At 43.0% G+C, this 16,868-nt stretch overlaps 2 protein-coding genes across 4 annotated transcripts; one reads left to right on the forward strand and one right to left on the reverse strand.

The window, feature by feature from the left end:
- Positions 1 to 2,780: 2,780 nt before the first annotated feature.
- On the forward strand, positions 2,781 to 9,675 carry LOC140273406 (very-long-chain enoyl-CoA reductase-like). 3 transcript variants are annotated; one of them, XM_072368954.1, is made up of 12 exons: positions 2,813 to 2,854; positions 2,959 to 3,325; positions 4,116 to 4,167; positions 4,290 to 4,334; positions 4,426 to 4,529; positions 7,446 to 7,561; positions 7,767 to 7,872; positions 8,009 to 8,081; positions 8,166 to 8,209; positions 8,306 to 8,363; positions 8,472 to 8,560; positions 8,769 to 9,675. In XM_072368954.1, the coding sequence occupies exons 2-12, from the start codon at positions 3,158 to 3,160 to the stop codon at positions 8,940 to 8,942; spliced, it is 1,029 nt and encodes a 342-aa protein (XP_072225055.1). In that variant the 5' UTR covers positions 2,813 to 2,854; positions 2,959 to 3,157; the 3' UTR covers positions 8,943 to 9,675. The 3 variants fall into 3 exon arrangements, with proteins under 3 accessions (XP_072225054.1, XP_072225056.1, XP_072225055.1); XM_072368953.1 differs by having other exon boundaries at positions 2,781 to 3,325; XM_072368955.1 differs by lacking the exon at positions 8,166 to 8,209 and having other exon boundaries at positions 2,781 to 3,325; positions 8,316 to 8,363.
- On the reverse strand, positions 9,661 to 16,281 carry samd1a (sterile alpha motif domain containing 1a). The gene is made up of 7 exons (XM_072368952.1): positions 15,794 to 16,281; positions 13,039 to 13,393; positions 12,467 to 12,606; positions 12,299 to 12,362; positions 11,407 to 11,485; positions 11,023 to 11,137; positions 9,661 to 10,861 (listed from the first exon to the last, which is right to left on the reverse strand). Exons 1-7 carry the CDS (start codon positions 16,154 to 16,156, stop codon positions 10,715 to 10,717), a joined length of 1,263 nt encoding a protein of 420 aa, XP_072225053.1. The 5' UTR covers positions 16,157 to 16,281; the 3' UTR covers positions 9,661 to 10,714.
- Between the last annotated feature and the right edge of the window lie 587 nt (positions 16,282 to 16,868).

Here is a 16,868-nt window from a genome sequence, read left to right on the forward strand (position 1 = left end):
GAGGATTCATTCCCAACAACTTCCGCTTTCGTTCGAACCGCTGTAAACACCCGGAAGTGCGCAGCTCTGCGCTTGAATTAAACGCGATAAGCAAAGTTAGTCCACTGAATGTACCTTAGTTATTTGGATTTCTGAAGTAGTTTTTTCTAATGTTTTGAATTAATTTAATTTATTTTCTAAAACTGAACAAGAATGCAGTGTTTTGGGTTGTTTTTTTTTTACATAAGGGGAGGGGCTCACCTTTTACACACTCCAGTCCCGCACAAAAGCCCTGCAAGGTTGTAATGTTACTCGAGCTAGAACAGAATGTCCCTCTGTGGTCCTCTTTAAGGTTAAATTTTATTTTTTGTAAATATTATAATATCAGTATTTAGAGAAGGTTTGCACAAGGTTAGGCTGCAGCACGACCTTTCCCAGATATTTGAGGAATCAAAATCTCAAATATTTAGGTTTTTCTGAATATAACGTTTCAACACAGGTTAATCAGAGCAATTCTATTTAAAATAGTTTCTTTATTCAGGACTGATGCTATAAATGTGCTTTAGAGTTGGAGCTATTGCTGGATGCTTTTTTTTAGGCTTTAGTCACAAGGGGTAGCAAATGTTTTTCAAAACTGCTATAAAATCTAGTGAAAATACAGGTTCTCCTTCCAAATCCCAGCTAACAAATTTCAGCTCGTCTGCGATATGGGAGCCTTTAGGCTGGACATTATAATGTTCGGAGAACATCAGGGAAATCAGATCATGCAACAATATTCCCCGGTGCGTTAAGTGACAATCAAAACAAACCTTCGGGGAAAGCTATTACAAGTGAGTTTACTGGTGTTTGTAGTAATTCCCACTGCGTTATGCAGTGAAGCTCAACCTTTAAGGAAGAAATGTGGAAATCAACAGCAAACATACACTGTGCTAAGGCTTGAAGGTATGACAGTAAATACAAACAACAACTATACAATAAAATGAAGACAAAACCTTTGCTTTTGGCATAACTGCAAATATGCCTTAATTAAAATGTAAGAATTAAGTAAATAATTACTGTTTATTTGGGTAGTTTACTAGCATCTGGTGATGGAAGTACAAACTGTTTGGTATTTTACACAGACCTTTTCAAAGCACAGCACTTTTCGCCTAAATTTCTGTGGCCAAATTAACTGCTTATGTTTGATGGTGTATAGAAATAAATTCTCCTTGGGTCAGGTTGTTAAGTAGTTTCACTGATTATGCAGCACAAGTGAACACGTTTAAATTGTTTCATGGAGGGTGAGAGGGTTCAGCAATGATTTTTCTGCCCCATTGCCTGACACTGGAGATGTTCGAGAGCTGGGGGCAGGGCTGGTGGACACCAAGATTTATGAGATTATCAGGACCACAGTCACCAAAATTAGTTGTAAAAATCAAAAACTGTCTGACCAGCGAAAAGCTTCACAATGACAACAAAGACAGCTACACTGATGGAGTTACAGTTTATCAATTCTTTTAAATAAGGTAAATCATTTTGTGCTTTTATTCTTTCATCTGCAAACACAGAACAGATGTACAAAAGGACAGAAGGCAGGGTCATAATTAGTAGTGGGAAACGCTTGGCATTGTGTGGAACAAAAAGAAAGCATGACATTGCAGTATGGATGTTTGTGCATTCTTCGTGTCTTTGATTGTCCTTCAGAGGTCTTTATGATTGCAGACTATGAGCAGTTTAATAGTAGTCTTTCACTCTTCAACAACCCAAATTCCTTTAATTTGTTATGCACATAGAAGGATCATGTTCACAGAAGATTCTGCCAAGTTTCTCTCATTTTTAGGGGCTCATGCCACAGCTATAGTCTGCAAAGTAAGATTTTATCCACACTGTGTTCCACATCAATTAGAAAACGTGAATAGGGTCGTTGGGATGTGTTATTTATTTTAATATATTATATCAGATTAATTGCATTTAACTTTAAATTAGGAAAATTTGGGAGATTCTAAAGAGGCTTAAAATTATTTAGATTTCGTCTGGTAAGGGATTTTTCAAGAGCTTTAAAACAAAAAATCATTTTAGTCTGACAAAAGTGGTCCCAATGAGTGTTACATTATAGGAGATTAGAGGTAGTGCTTCACCTTTGGAGAAAAAGCAGGCCCACTTCTGCACATATTTCAGGTAATTTTTTTTACCCATTCATGTTTCTCTCTGATCAGTGACAGAAAGGATTAGGTTTAACACAAGAATGTTTCTAATCCAAGACTCAAACAAGATCTTGGAATGCATGCTGTTTACTGCTTGCTTGTCCTATTCCCACTTGTTATAAATAGACCATAGAATATAGATGTGCAGTTGTCTATGTGCGATGATGAGTTGACCCTGTGCGATGAAAGGCATCTCTGATCTTCTCCTAAACAGCATTTTGTCCCACCACAAACCTCCTTGACATATTGAAGAAATGATAAGCGATCGAGCACACAAGCCTTGAACCACCCAGGCCCAGAAATAAACATTTGTTTCGTTCTGGAGTTCGGAGTGCTCAAAGAATTCCAGCTTCACAGGTGGTCTGGGGGAGGGGGATATGCTGGCATGTGGATATTCTTCATACAAAGGCTCTGGCTTGCAATGGGCCCTGTGACTGTGCAACCATGTGGGGAGCAAAGCAGACAGGAGATGAGTCTTATAAGTCTAATGAGAGCATATTGACATCTGTCTCTGGGTCAAGCTACATGCGGCTTCCCAAGGTTACCAAGCTTGTGCAGAGCAAATCAGGCGACTTATATTTAGCCTTGCAAATGGCGCACTATGGATTATATCTTGGGGCTCTCCAGTTTCGTCTTCAGTGCGTTTTGTTGCATTAAGGGGGGTTGTGGATCTCCAAAAGGCTGCTATTCAGGTGAGGAGTGGATCCACTTCATGGTCTCAGACCAGCTCTCCTTCAAGTCACCTTCTTTCCTTCTCACTAAATTCCTGGAATAAATATACCCTCTATCTGGGCAGGAGTGTGTTTATGTTCACTATTCTTCCAAAACTGGAGGGATATCCAGTGGGGCCAAAAGACGCCATACAAGACACTCGAGCTGGACTCTCAGTTCTTTAGGTGAGAGCTGCTACACATACCAGCAGGAGTTGACCAGCGTAACTGGACTATTACAGATTTTTTTCACTAGGGTGTTGAGGTTTGGGATCAATCTGTGTCATGGATGTACTTGCTTTAGAGGCAAAGAATGTAAATGGAGCAGAAACTGAGAAGAAGTCTGCACCAAGGCCCAAACCAAAACCACCCAAAAAGGCTAAAAGGATTGTTTACTTTGAGGTGGAAATTGTGGACTTAAAGACTAAAGAGAAACTGCTGCTTCTGGACAAGGTGGGTGCTGGAAGGGTTTTTTTTTTATTATGCTCAACTTTCATATTCACTATTTAGAAAACTGACAATACAACTCTGATTACAGATACTTTTATATCACTATAACACTTCAACTTTTGTTTTAATTTTTACGGTTTAACCCTTTAATGTCTGCATTGATGAAAAAGCAATGAAAATGATTTTTTTTTTCAGTTTTTTTTAACAGTATCAAAATGTGACAAAGTAATAGGATAAAATACAACTAACTTTTCACATAAGGCCTGCAGTCCTAAACATATAGAGGTAGAGACGACTCAGTAAGGTCAGAGAAGTCAGAGAAAATATTTGTTTTATGTCCAAAACCACACAGTCATCACTTTGACCGTATATGTAATTTTACAGATAATCATCTACTTCGCTGGTCAAGGGCAGTCATTATCAGATATGTGTTGCTTGAGCGTGGGTTGCATTTAGGAGGCCAGAGTTCTCTTCTTCATTGGACAGGAATCTTCTGTTCCAGCTACAGCACATGCCATCGGGCAGAGAGACCGACATGCAGCATGCCGACATTGCAGCTTGTATAAATGTGCAGAGTTGTGCTCGTCACATGTGGGATCGGGTTGCGGTTGTAAATGAGAAAATGCAAGTCTAACAAATTCCAAAAGAAATTAAAAACACTGAAGGCCAATTATTTCTATTGTATTTATAGTGCTTGGTGCAAGTGTCATTATGTCTGCAATATGCATGCTTACCAATTTTACAGATAGTAATACTGTCCAATACATGTTTCATCTTTGCACTTTGCTTCTAGGTGGAGCCAACTTCCACCATTTTGGATATTAAAGCTTTGTTTCACAAATCATGTAAGTCAATCAGAGAAAGAACTGACAGTTAATTTTTGCACCGTAAGCATGTTTACATTTCAGAATATCTCAACATTAAAAATAAATATGGTACAAACAAAGAATCTTTTTTTTTTTGATAGATCCAAAGTGGTATCCAGCCAGACAGTCCCTGCGTTTGGATCCAAGTACGTCTGCCTGCAAATATTCCTTTCAACTTGTTTATAAAGATCACTTGATTGACGGGTGTCTGACAGTTGTGAACGGGTTGTTTCTCAGAGGGAAAATGTCTCAGGGACGAGGAAGTTCTTCAAACACTTCCTGTGGGAACCACAGCCAGCTTTTACTTCAGCGACCTCGGACCCCAGCTCACATGGGGAACAGTGAGTCTGCACACGATGTCCACAACCATACAGTGGCAGGAAGTGCATGCTTTAACCAGCTTATGTCAAGTCATAAATGCTTTACGTTACTGTGAGGCATTTTCCAAACTAAAGTGAATCATTTCTAACTGATTCCCCCTTCCTTTTGATTAATATTTTTTAAATAAATTATTTGTGACCTTCTTCAAGTCCATTTTGCATGCTTAGATTTTACCCACGATTCAACAACAACCTGTTGTGAATGTGACCGTTTTCATCAATTGACTATGAGGTGAAGAGGCCTGCCTTTCAGAACAGCCCTATGGAGACAGTAGACAATACTTATACTACTACTACTACAACTACTAGTAATATTAACAATAATAATAGTGATGGCTACGTCAACAGGTGCTTGTGATAATGGTTTAGAACAAAAGCCGCATGAAAAGACTGAGTCTTTGAGGACAAAAGATGGGCAGAGAATATACGATCAGTCAACAAATGTGACAGAAAATCCTTGAACTCTTTAAAAATGGTGTTCTTCAAAGCAAGATTGGACAAGATTTGCACACTTTTTTCCATTCACAGTGCAGAAAATCATAAAATGATTGAAGGAATCCCGAAGAATTTCAGAGTGTGAAGAGCAAGAGTGCAATATCTTTTATCCCGCAGACAGCGCCGCATCAAGAACTGTCATTCATCAACAGCTAATATGGCAGAGGATTTCTGTGGGAAACCTTGAGAAAGTCTTCAGAAATGTCACTACAGATTTTACTGTGCAGAAAAGAGGTTTTATCAACCTTGTCCAGAGGCACTGACATCTTCTCTGGGCTCTGAGGCAGCTGGGATGAACCATTACACAGTTAAAATGTGTACTGTTGTCAGATCATTCATTATTTAAGAGCCTTTTTGCGGGTAAATGGATGTCATGTGCTCCTGGACCAAAGACAAAAAGGACCATCCAGACTGTTGTGAGCAACAAGTTCAAAAGCCAGGCTCTGTGAGGGTATATGGTTGCATCGGTGCCTCTGGCAAAGCTCAGTTGCCCTTCTGTGAGGCCGGATTGTAGTGAAAATCATTGACGACAAAACTCGGGTACTCAGTTGATTTGATTGGCTGGTGCATCTGTTTTCCCATGAAAACTATTCTTGACTTTTAGCTGCACGGTACACTGGTAAAGCAAAACAACGTACCCAGAATTCCGTTTGGTAACCCAAGATGTCACAGAGAGTGTTGTCACCTGAAGCCCAATGGCCCAGCATTAATACAGATAAGTTCGTTGAGATTTTAGAGCAGCATGCTGTCTTCAAGATGACATCTTTACTAGGGATATCTTTGTAAAAAAAAAAAAATTCCAAGACAATAACAACTACATTTTGCACACATTATGAAAGCATGTTAGAGGAAGGAGAGGACAGGCACTGGACTGGACTGCCTGCAGTTCTGATCGGTCCCAAACAGAGAATGTGGGGAGAAAAACTGAAAGGAAAAACATAATGATGACCTTATACGAACATCTTTGCGCCTTAATGGCAACATTAGAATGTGGCAAAAGCTGTTAGTGCTCCAACTTTTTTAAGGGACATTTTGCAAGTTTGAGATGCAAAAATGGATGTAAATGAACAAATGACAAGATAAGATCATTTGGATATTTTGATAAAAATGAAATATTTTGATAATTAAGTTAAAAAATGAAATATTTTGATAATTAAGTTAAAAAATGAAATATTTTGGGTTTATACTCTCTCCAGTCAATCCCTGCATTGTATTTTTATAAGCATTTTCCACGTTGTCCCACCTTTTTCTAAGTACACGCTTGTACTTTAAATTTAAACGGACACCCTTTTACACGCTCAATAACTCTTGAATATAAATATCATGCTGCAGTGACAGATAGAGGTTATTTGCTGTGGTTCACTTTTCGCCACCTCCTGTTCGGTCCACCCTCTGTCCCGGGACATATAATCTCATGACCCCATTTCTCCCAAAGGTGTTTATCCCCCTAACCTCTCACTTGCCTTTCACTGTGCCTCTATCTTCACACTCAGCTACTCAGTCTCTACTTTCCCCGTCCTTACCAACCCTGGCACAAGCCCCAGCGCCCTCTTGGGATTTAGACTAATGCCAGAGTGGGTGGAGAAGCGTGAGGTGACCCATCAAAGTTCACCGGTAGCTACCAGTCAGGCTGCTGGAGGAGCTGATTCGGGAATAGGTTTCACCGGCAGCTGAGCCGCTTCACTTGATCATATCATTTGAAAATAAGTCTTCTGACTTTGTTGTCTGATTGGGCCTCATAGACACACATTTTGGAACAGTATTACCGTTACAGTAAAGGTCACTGCTGAGTAGAATTAAAGGCGCTGTTTTTGCTTTGTAAAGTAGACTTGGTAAAATGAGCCGTTGGAGAAGCTGGAGTCATACTGGTGTCAGTTGGTAGTGGTTAGTCAAAGAAGTCAGAGTCATACTGGTGTCAGTTGGTAGTGGTTAGTCAAAGAAGTCAGAGTCATACTGGTGTCAGTTACATGAGGCTTTTGGCTGCCATATTTCCCTTTAAACAGTGGTTTGATATTTAAATTTCACTTAATCATTTACTATTCAACAAACAATTCAGTGAAATGTTAAATCTGATTCAACCTCCTAAGACCTCAGCTTTGGTTTTGCTTACATTTTAGATTTCTTCTAGCTATCTGGGGTCAGGAGAAACCAATAAATATAATAACCAGATACTATCGAGGAACATCAAGCTCTTTTTGAAAACATTCTGACAGAGTGTCCCCATGTGTGATAACCATAAATGTGACGTCCATGTATGCTGGAGCTAAAGTTAGGTTTTTATTGGTTGGGGAGGGGTCAATCTGTTTGCTACATGACTTCTTACCAGCTTACATGTAAAGCAAAGAACAACTTTTAAGGCCTGTATCTCCTCTATCACTTCAGGTGTTCCTAGCAGAGTGTGCAGGTCCACTGATCCTCTACTTAATGTTCTACTTCCGCCTTCCCTTCATCTACTCTGCAAAATATGACTTCACCACCAGCAAAAACTGGGTCGTACAGTGAGTGTCAGCCTGCATCTGTTTTCTGGGATCTTTAGTTAGGTTGCATCACACAGTCCCAGGCTTTGCACAAACCCCACCAAACATGACAGACAGTTGTCCCACATGCTATGTTGACACTGAGTCAGGGCTAAGTATAATGGGCTGTAGCGGGGGGATGTGTTCATCAAAAGTAGATCTGAAAGTGTGTGTTTGTGTGTTGCAGCTTGGCATGCATGTGTCACTCCTTCCACTACATCAAGAGGATTCTGGAGACGATGTTTGTCCATCGTATCTCTCATGGGACCATGCCTCTCAGAAACATATTTAAGGTGACTGTGCAGCACATTTAGAGTTTTGAACATATTGTTATTTTGTTCAGTGTTGCTAATTTGAGAAAACTGAGCCGAAGCTCTGTGAGCCTCACCTAGACAGTTTGACTTATTATAGTGGCACTTTCTATTCCAGAACTGTGGCTATTACTGGTGCTCTGCTGCTTGGATGGCATATTACATCAACCACCCTCTCTACACCCCACCCTGTAAGTGCTGACCACTGCAATACTCGCTTTAGCTCATCACTCTGAATTGATATCTTAAGTCATTTCTCTTTGAAACATCTACAGTTTATGGGCAGCAGCAGATTAATACAGGCCTTTACATTTTCCTGGTAAGTTTGAGATTTATTGAATTCATTATGCAGACACCATATGAAACATCCTGCTGTTGCGCTGTTGCTCATCTTTGGATGTTTTTATTCCTGCAGTTCTGTCAAGTTGGGAATTTTTCCATCCATGTTACACTGCGTAACCTCAAACCACCAGGTGAGCATTTGGCAACAATGCAAATTAACTGCATGATTTGGATTTTTTTCAAGTTGCCCGACGCACGCAGCTGTTCGGGGTTTAATCCAAGTTTATCCATTCCTTCAGGCTCAAAAGTCAAGAAGATTCCTTACCCGACGAAAAACCCCTTCACGTGGATTTTTTGGCTGGTCTCTTGTCCAAACTACACATATGAAGTAAGGGATTACACAAATCTATGGCACACACATTTCACTGAAATACTGAAGCCAAGTCTGTTATTACAGTCAGGAGGTCTAAACGGTATTTAATACTCAGAGAAAACAAGCGCTGTTGCTGCCATCTACTGGTGTAGAACAGTTCGTGTAAGAGCAGTCTCATGGAAATGTGTGTGTGTGTTTGTGTGTGTAAACCTCTTGCTCACAGCTGGGCTCCTGGATTGGCTTCACAGTGATGACCCAGTGTGTGCCGGTGGCTTTCTTCACTCTTGTGGCCTTCATCCAGATGACCGTGTGGGCTAAAGGCAAACATCGCAGCTACTTAAAGGAGTTTAGAGATTATCCCACGCTCCGCTCCTCCATATTGCCCTTCATCCTGTAGAGCCAAAGAGAGAAAGCGGCCGTTCTTACACATTCAATTCCTCACTGGCTGGGTTATTCATAGATCCCTTTATCCTTTTGGGGGTCAGGGAGTGTATACTGAGGTTGACACTGTGAATGCATTGGGGTTCTGTTGACTCCATGTATTTCTTTCATCAAAACAAGGAGTATCGGACTGGAAAATGTAGGACTGTTACAGGGAAATGACGGCAGAGAAACGCAGCAAAGTCTTACTTTCATGTTGTATGTAGTCTAGAGGAGAACGAAAATTAAATGTCCTTTTTATGTTGCTTATTTTGGAGTTGTAAGTTATTCAGTGGAGCATTCTGTAGTAAGTTTGTAAAGATAGATAAACTTTATTTTCATGGCTTTTGGTAGCCTAATCCGTAGAGATGTGGTACCAAGAAGCTAATCTGCATCGTCAACCACGTTATGCGGCCTGGAGCCAATATCATGAAACTTTATAATACCGATGCCGACACCTTTCGCTCCCCCTTTCACTACAGGGGTGACACAACTTAATGTGCTTTGGGCAGAATTCAGCACCAGCTGAACCCGAGGATTAAATGAGGAACATTGGTGCTCTTAGATAATAATCCCGCTCCAAAATTTGTGAGGACAACATTTAGTGTTGAGCAGGAATTGAATCCGAATAGAAAAATTCTGTTTACAACATTGAACGCAGTGGATGTAATGTTGACTCGCAGTAAATAAACCTTCAGGAAACAACTTAACAGAGAGACATGAGCTTTATTTGTGACTGGAAGAAGTGTTTGTTTTACAGATAAAAAGAGGAGGAGATGCCAACTACATGATGTGGAATGTTACAGTTAAGAGTGGCCGGGTTAGCTCAAGACACAAAGCGAGATCAGACCAACAGAAAACAGAAAATGTTGCATTTCATAAAGATCTGCTCTGGAAACAGATGCTGGTCGGCTGAATTGAATTTCCAACAATATATTCAGTACAATATTTCTTGCAAGTTTATGACTTTAATTCGCATTTTATTACACTGCATATTTTCAGGAATTGTTCCCCAAAATTAATTTTTTACTGTTGGACCACAGTCATCTAATTAAGACAAAAAAAAACAACAAAAAAACAAACATATCAAGTACTTGTATCACACGAGGATTATATCTCAGTGTTGCAAAGACGCTGAAGACATAATCCAAATCAGCAGCTGATGCTAGTGGAATGATAAGTAAGGAATCAGATTCTGTGCAAACACATTTATAGTCTGACTTAACCAGCACTTCGATGACATTTAAATCAATTTGTCATGTAATGAAAAGAAAAAAAGCACAATTGATGTTCTTTTATGTTTCTATGTTAGCGTCACCTTTAGAGCAGAAGGTACAGGGAGGAGACTGGATCCGGTGCCACAGCACCATGCAGTCATGTCTGTGGAGGTCCACTTGCTGCAAGGCTCAGCTCCCTTCACTGGCTGCATTACCCAGTGTTTCACGAATGCAGGAAGGTCACCGCTGCTCCACTTAAAAACACACTTTCCCTGCAGTCTATTCTGTCCACAGTGGGGCCACAGGGGTGAAATGAAAACCATTTGAATACCAAAGACCACAATGAGAGGTAGGATGACTGACTTTCAGTTTCTGGTCATTCTCACAGTGAAGGTGAATTCCACCGCAGCCCCCCCCTCCACACACCCTCTACATATAATGTATATGAAGGTGGGCGGTAGGATCCATATGGGAGAGGGACTGCATGCACGTTTGAGTCAATACAGCATTTTCTGCCACGTCTGTAAACACTTCAGATGTCTTCGTATTCCAGGAAATGGGTCCTCTGCAACACTTTGACATGACGCTCGTAGATTTTGAGGGCAGGCCCCAGTCGGATAGACAAGCCGGTCAACACGTCACTGCGCTGCATTAGGAGAAGGGACTTCCCATCGATCTCCTGTTCGGCAGAGAAAAATGCATTTTGCTCAAGCTCAAGTTTTAGTTTTGAAAGGCTATGCAACATCACAGCAACTTTTCAGAGGCCAAGCGGACGTAAAACCACAGCTGAACAGCCAGGAAGTCCAAGCTTGGTTTTTGTATGTGTGGAGGTGCACTAACCTGTGTTCGAAACGCCACAGCCTGCTCTGGGAATCCTGCGGCTGAGAAGTAACTGGCCACATCTGCCACCGTCCACTGCAACAGGTTCTGGCTCATCTTCTCCTTCTTCACCAAGCTGAAAGACGACCAGATGAAACGAGTCACAACCAACGATCCCAAGCTGACTTCTCCTCAGAAAGTCATGCGTCACTTAGCTGTATTTTCACAGCTTTTTCATACCTGTAACTTAAAGTAAAAACTAATGTTTTTGATCTATATTCAAAAGAACGTGTGGAACTGGGGAAGCAAAGTTGTATCAAACTGCTGCAGAAAGGGGGAGCGAACCTGAACTGAGGAGTTAGTTAAACTGCATTCAGAGCGTGAGATTAGCTGTATGATACTCACATGTCATCACCTTTGTCACCATTTAGAAGACTGCTGTTCTCAGCTGCTGTTAAGGATATATCGATCTTCTTAAACGTACCTGTGGACAGAAGGAAGCTGCATAAGTACAATAAATGTGCACTGGTACGTTGGCAGTCTATTATCAGACAGTTTGACCATGTACACACAATGCTCTTCAATCTGCACTATTTTCTCCTATAAGAGTGCAGCGAGGGTTCAGTGAAGGAGCACTGTTACGGCGCCTTACTGCTATCCCTGCCTTTTTAGAGGATGCTAGCAGGGTTGACCTGAAAAATGACCGGGAAATAGCTTCCATAGAGTCCTCTTCCTGAGCAAACATCAGCCACAAGTACAGTATGCAGCTGCCTTATACTGTAAGTCTTGTTAAGTTCGATTTCAGATTTTTTTTCTCCAAAACAATAACATGAAAAGTGTTTACCTTTGGATTCCAAACACAACAAATCTGGTATCTGGCATACACTAAACGGCTGGACTAACCGAACCCTGAGTCTTTGAAGTTTTTGTCATGGGTAGCTTTAAAGGCTTTCAAATTTCATCTTCTTCTGCAGACTATTTGTAGTCTACAGATTCTAATCTCTACAAGCACATAGCAATTGACATCAAAAGTGCAGCGCTACATGGGCAAAGGACTGAGGAATGACTTAGCAGTCAAAACAGGCACCACCTGGATGGAAGGTAGCAGGAAAAGAACAATTTTGAGCAAGCCTCAAGGTAAACGCTGGTAGATGCAGCCAAATAACAAGAACAGACTTTTCAATATAATCTATCTTTAGTAACCTTGCAAAACGTGTGAATAGTCCAGTCTCTTCTTTGTAAAGAAGATGGAAGCTGCATAGCACCGTTACAAAACCACAACGAAAACTATACTCACAGTTGTTGTCAGGTGGCAGAGGCAGAGTTTGTGCTCTTCCATCAGAGACATTCCTGGTCTCATCCTGTTGGATGAGAAGAAGAAGAAGAAGAAGATCAACAAAATAAAATCAAAAGGAAAATGTCAGGTAAGAAGGACAGACAGCTAAATGGATTACAGGCAAATTACCAGTCGTGCTGCATAGTCTGGTACCAACTGGTCGGATAAGAGGCTGCTGTCCTCTGCCTTGCCTCCATCCTCTTTCTTCATGTTGTTCAAAGCACAGGGGCTGGTGGTTCCAGAGTGGATTGTTGGCTTCGTTTCAACGGCTAACACAGAGACAACCAATTACACACCAATATCACGTCGGCCGGCCGGCCGGCCACACCAGAATACATCCCTCTCTAAGTATTGTCCTGCAGCAACTACATCCACCTAAATGATTCATCTAATAAACTGACACTAATACTACTACAAAAGCACTGCAGATTGAAACTAAATAACTGGTAGAGGCAAGCCAGAGACCGAGAGGACGCAGGAAGGTATCACTAAGATAAGCAAATGGATCATTTTCTCCTAAAGTCCTGCTTCTAGCTCACATTACTGCAATTCTGCGGTCAACTCCAAACCCAACGATTAATCATGTAGCTGGTTCAAAGCTCCCTTCCCTACTTCATAGCCACTGCAAAGCGAAGCATACGCTTAAACACAAAACAATATTAGAGTGCTCCACATTATCGTGTGTCTAGCAGTGGGAATACCTTTGTCTTTCTGCATTCCTGGGTGCTGGCGCTCCACTGGGCAGACAGCAGAATCATAAGCCCAGTCATTGTGAGCGAGGGCCCTGGGGCTGGAGGGGGGCAAGGAGCTGGGCCTCTCACCATCCTTCTGGAAAGAGGCACAGTCCAGACCGGGGCCAGAGCTGCAAGCAGGGCCGGGTCCAGGCCGAGCGCCAGAGGGAGAGCAAGGAGCGGAGACAGCTCGCACAGGGGCACAGTGCACAGAGGCGTCTTCATGAGTGTGGCTGGGAGACGGTCTGTCCTGCGCATCCTGGCTCTCCTCAGCCCCCTCCTCATCTGGATTACTGTCTGTGTCCATAGCCATTGAGGTGTCAGCCTGCGAAACAGAAGGACGGGGGCTGCATGTAATTTCCACATCACATTTTATCTTTGAGCTCCAGTTGTTAAGAAACACATTTGATCCACAGAGAATTCCCAACTGGCATTTATTCTACATTTGTGACAACTTAAAAAGCACGCGCACCCTGCAAGGTTACAAGAGGCTGTTGTCATGACTGTGAGTGAGACTAATTGCAGGCTGAGGGTGTCACATGAAAACGCTCATACACATGTCGCAATCTAATCGCCGTGGTGGTAAATTATTGCCTTTGAACATCTACGTCCCTCTCCACGGTGTTCGTTCCGCAGACAGACAGGCAGACCTGTCATTCCCAAACAACGTTGACTGATTGAACACAAGTAGTTTCCCCCCATATGCACACATTCCTCTCACTGGGGCGGGCGTTTGTCGACGGCGCCCGGGGTGAAAAATTACCTTGTGTGCGACTGCGTGTCCGAGACCCAGCAGTCTAGCACAAGAGCGCACTAAGCCCGCCCCGCTCCCGCAAAAAGAGCCGCTTGTACGGAATTCACGCATCGGACTGCATTTCACACAACTTTCGCCGAGACACAGTTACAAAAACACCATGCCCCGGGGGTCTGATCCAACATCATTTTCTTTTCTTTCTTTTTTTGTCTTATCTCGGCTCACGAATTGTGCCGATGTGCTCGGTGCGTCCCCGCTCTCGGAGGCCTTGTTGATCGGTACATTTAACAAGAGGAAAGAACGAAGGGGCCCGACGGGAGGCGGTTTTTTGTTTTTCTCAAATTTCCTCCAAAGTGCGCATGGAGTTAAAAGCCGCGGCAAAGACCTCGCCATTGTGTCTGTGCTCTTTAACAGAGCGCTTCCAGGGCCGAGCCGCGGCAAAAAAGACCCGAGATTAAGAGAAAAAAAAAAAAAACGAGCTTTCACTCGACGAACAGATCAACGCAGGAGTCTGACCACGGCCAACAGAATCCGTCTCGGTCGCCCGTCTACTTTGACTTTGCATCGGGTCAACGATTTACAGTGAAAGCGAGTCACCGTGAAGAGTACAGCAAATGAGTCCGTTATCGGACACGTCAGTGTCTACAACCCTAAAACCTGGACAACAAGGTTATCCGCGAGAGGTGCTTCTTCAAAGTAATTGAAGCCTTGTCGTTTTGCGGCGACACGCACGTCTTTCAGAGAACAAAGTCAATTTGATCTCAGCTTAACCCAAATCGGACAGACGCATCCGCCATCTAGCGCCAGACGAACAGTTTTGCGATCGCTTTAGTTCTCCGTCACCGGCTCCGGCGTTTTTCGGTACTTTGCAGCGCTGCGATCGGACTGCGAATACTGCCGCAAGTAGCCGGCAGACACTGGGAAGAGATGCCCCTGCTACACGGGACGAGAGGGGCCATGACGACCGTAAACGGCAAGCGTAGTACGTGACCGGCTTTGGCAGGGTGTCCGACAATGGATGCAGGGGTTCGACTTTATGCACTGCGTCGACAATCGCCAACCACACGGACAAATCGACGAAAATTGCGCCAATCAACTAACTACATCTTTCGTATGAGTACTTTATTACTGCTAATAGGACATCTGATTGCTGTTGAGGGACAAATGTTGGCATATTTCAAAGTCAAGACGTAACGGGGGAGATCTCGTCAAGTGCTGCCAAAATGTGCGTGTTCACGTGGTTTACTGACACTGCCTCTGATGGCTGAGCTCGTTTTCTGTGGATAATACAATCAACAAACAACAATGTCCCATCGTCCCCCATCAGGCTCCTACATCCGCGGTGTTCGAGACTTTTTTTCCCCCTTCACCCACTCCCATATTGATAAGTGAGCGTGAATAAACCCAAGTGCATCCACTCCTACATTTCACAATAAAAGCTCCCATGTAGAGTCTGTATTTAAACGCTATTATTTTGAAAGTACATTTACTTTTCTTCCGGGCTAACTCTGCTCGTTTCACCCCCTCCGTAAAACGCCGAGTTTGGGGCTTGAAAAGCGCTTTCTGCCGCTGCTAATGGAGGCTCGGGTTGTTGGGGACGGGCAGGACAATGCAACTTTTCCTTGTTTTCTGTTTGTATGGTTGCAACATTCTTTTCAGGCGCCTCGCAGCCGGCAAAGCCCAAAAAAATGCCACACTCGCGCTACACGCGCACCTTCTTTTCTTCTCCGCCTCGGTAGCGCTCGAGCGAGGTCCAACCGCCGCTCCCCGTCTGCGGCAGTTTTAGGTGCACTTGCAAATCACTCCCCTCACCACTCCCCGTGTTCAAACAAAAAGAACGTTTTGTTATTTTCATTTTTTTACGAACCACACAAAGCCAACCTTACCACCACCTGTGAATCTGGTGAGATGTGACATGACAATTACATGTGAGCACGTTAAACGTGACTCTTCGCACCAGTCTCAACATACCTCCAAATCCTCCTCGTCCTGGTCTACGGCACCGAAAGCGCTGTCTCCGTTGCTCAAGTCAGAATGACTGGCTTCTTCCACCGCGTTCCTTCTCGCAACCGTTGTTAACGAAACATCGTCTTTTTTCCTGCTTCTCCGCTGTACCTTGGCGGCGTTCCGGTATGAAATTGAACCCTTGTAGTTAACTTTCAGCACGGTTTGTTCCTGAATCAGTTTCTCCAGTTCTGCGCAGGTTCGGTCGGGCTCGGACCCGTGTCGTCTCCGGACCATTCGGCAAATTCTCTCCAAGTCCGGCCGGGCTTTTCGAGACCGCAGCGAGTCGATAGTGTCCAAAATCCACTCGCGGTACTTCGGTTCAGACATCTTTTGAGCTGAGCTTGGTCGTTTGCTTTTTGCCCTTTTTTTTGTACCTTGGTGCGTCAACCTCAAACGTTACACACGGTGATTTTCGCGAGTCGCGGTCCGAGCCCCACTGAGAAGCGGAAACCTCGCTCTACGCCTCCTGTATTTGCGTGTGCGCTTAAGGTGGACCGACGGAGTTACAGCGAAAAGTTTCACTCGAGAGGGGGTTTTAAGGTAGAATTTGCAGTCCTGGACGGGAACGAGCGCCCGCGCCCGGCTCTTTGTGCGCCATTGTGCGTGAGAAAAGAGGCCTTTGGCTCAGAAGTTCAGAAAGTAGTCTTAACGTCGACAACTGTTACGGTTCAACCTTAGATAAAGCAACTGAAGTTTTAGTTCACACGTGGTCCATTCTTTCAAGTTGCTTCACGAGATCAAAGCAGCCAAGCTGGAAATTCTGTGCTCCATGTGTTGTCTCATATTCAAGTTCTCAATTCATCAATTCATATCCTCGTAGCAACGGCAAATTTAGGACAAAATAAATAATTCAAAATAAAATATTCATGAATATATATATATATATATATATATATATATATATAGATGGATGAATATTATACGTCATCGACATATATACACGTATATATGTATACACACACAAGTATAGACATATGTACACACACACACACTCACACATACACAATGGCAGAACTTGCTGTGGCTTTCTAATGACTTT

Source organism: Leuresthes tenuis, unplaced genomic scaffold, assembly GCF_036924035.1.
Source record: "Leuresthes tenuis unplaced genomic scaffold, fLeuTen1.0.hap1 SCAF_17, whole genome shotgun sequence".
Taxonomy (NCBI): Eukaryota; Metazoa; Chordata; class Actinopteri; order Atheriniformes; family Atherinopsidae; genus Leuresthes; species Leuresthes tenuis.

What these genes read in the sequence shown, in the direction of transcription:
- samd1a (XM_072368952.1), bottom strand. Translation starts at nt 16,156, where the DNA reads ATGTCTGAACCGAAGTACCGCGAGTGGATTTTGGACACTATCGACTCG. An exon ending in AGGAATGCAGAAAGACAAAG is followed by an intron (nt 12,607 to 13,038) that starts GTATTCCCACTG and finishes TCTCTGTGTTAG; the next exon opens with CCGTTGAAACGAAGCCAACA. An exon ending in CAGACTATGCAGCACGACTG is followed by an intron (nt 12,363 to 12,466) that starts GTAATTTGCCTG and finishes CTCATCCAACAG; the next exon opens with GATGAGACCAGGAATGTCTC.
- LOC140273406 (XM_072368953.1), top strand. Translation starts at nt 3,158, where the DNA reads ATGGATGTACTTGCTTTAGAGGCAAAGAATGTAAATGGAGCAGAAACT. An exon ending in AGCTTTGTTTCACAAATCAT is followed by an intron (nt 4,168 to 4,289) that starts GTAAGTCAATCA and finishes TTTTTTTGATAG; the next exon opens with ATCCAAAGTGGTATCCAGCC. An exon ending in GTCCCTGCGTTTGGATCCAA is followed by an intron (nt 4,335 to 4,425) that starts GTACGTCTGCCT and finishes GTTGTTTCTCAG; the next exon opens with AGGGAAAATGTCTCAGGGAC.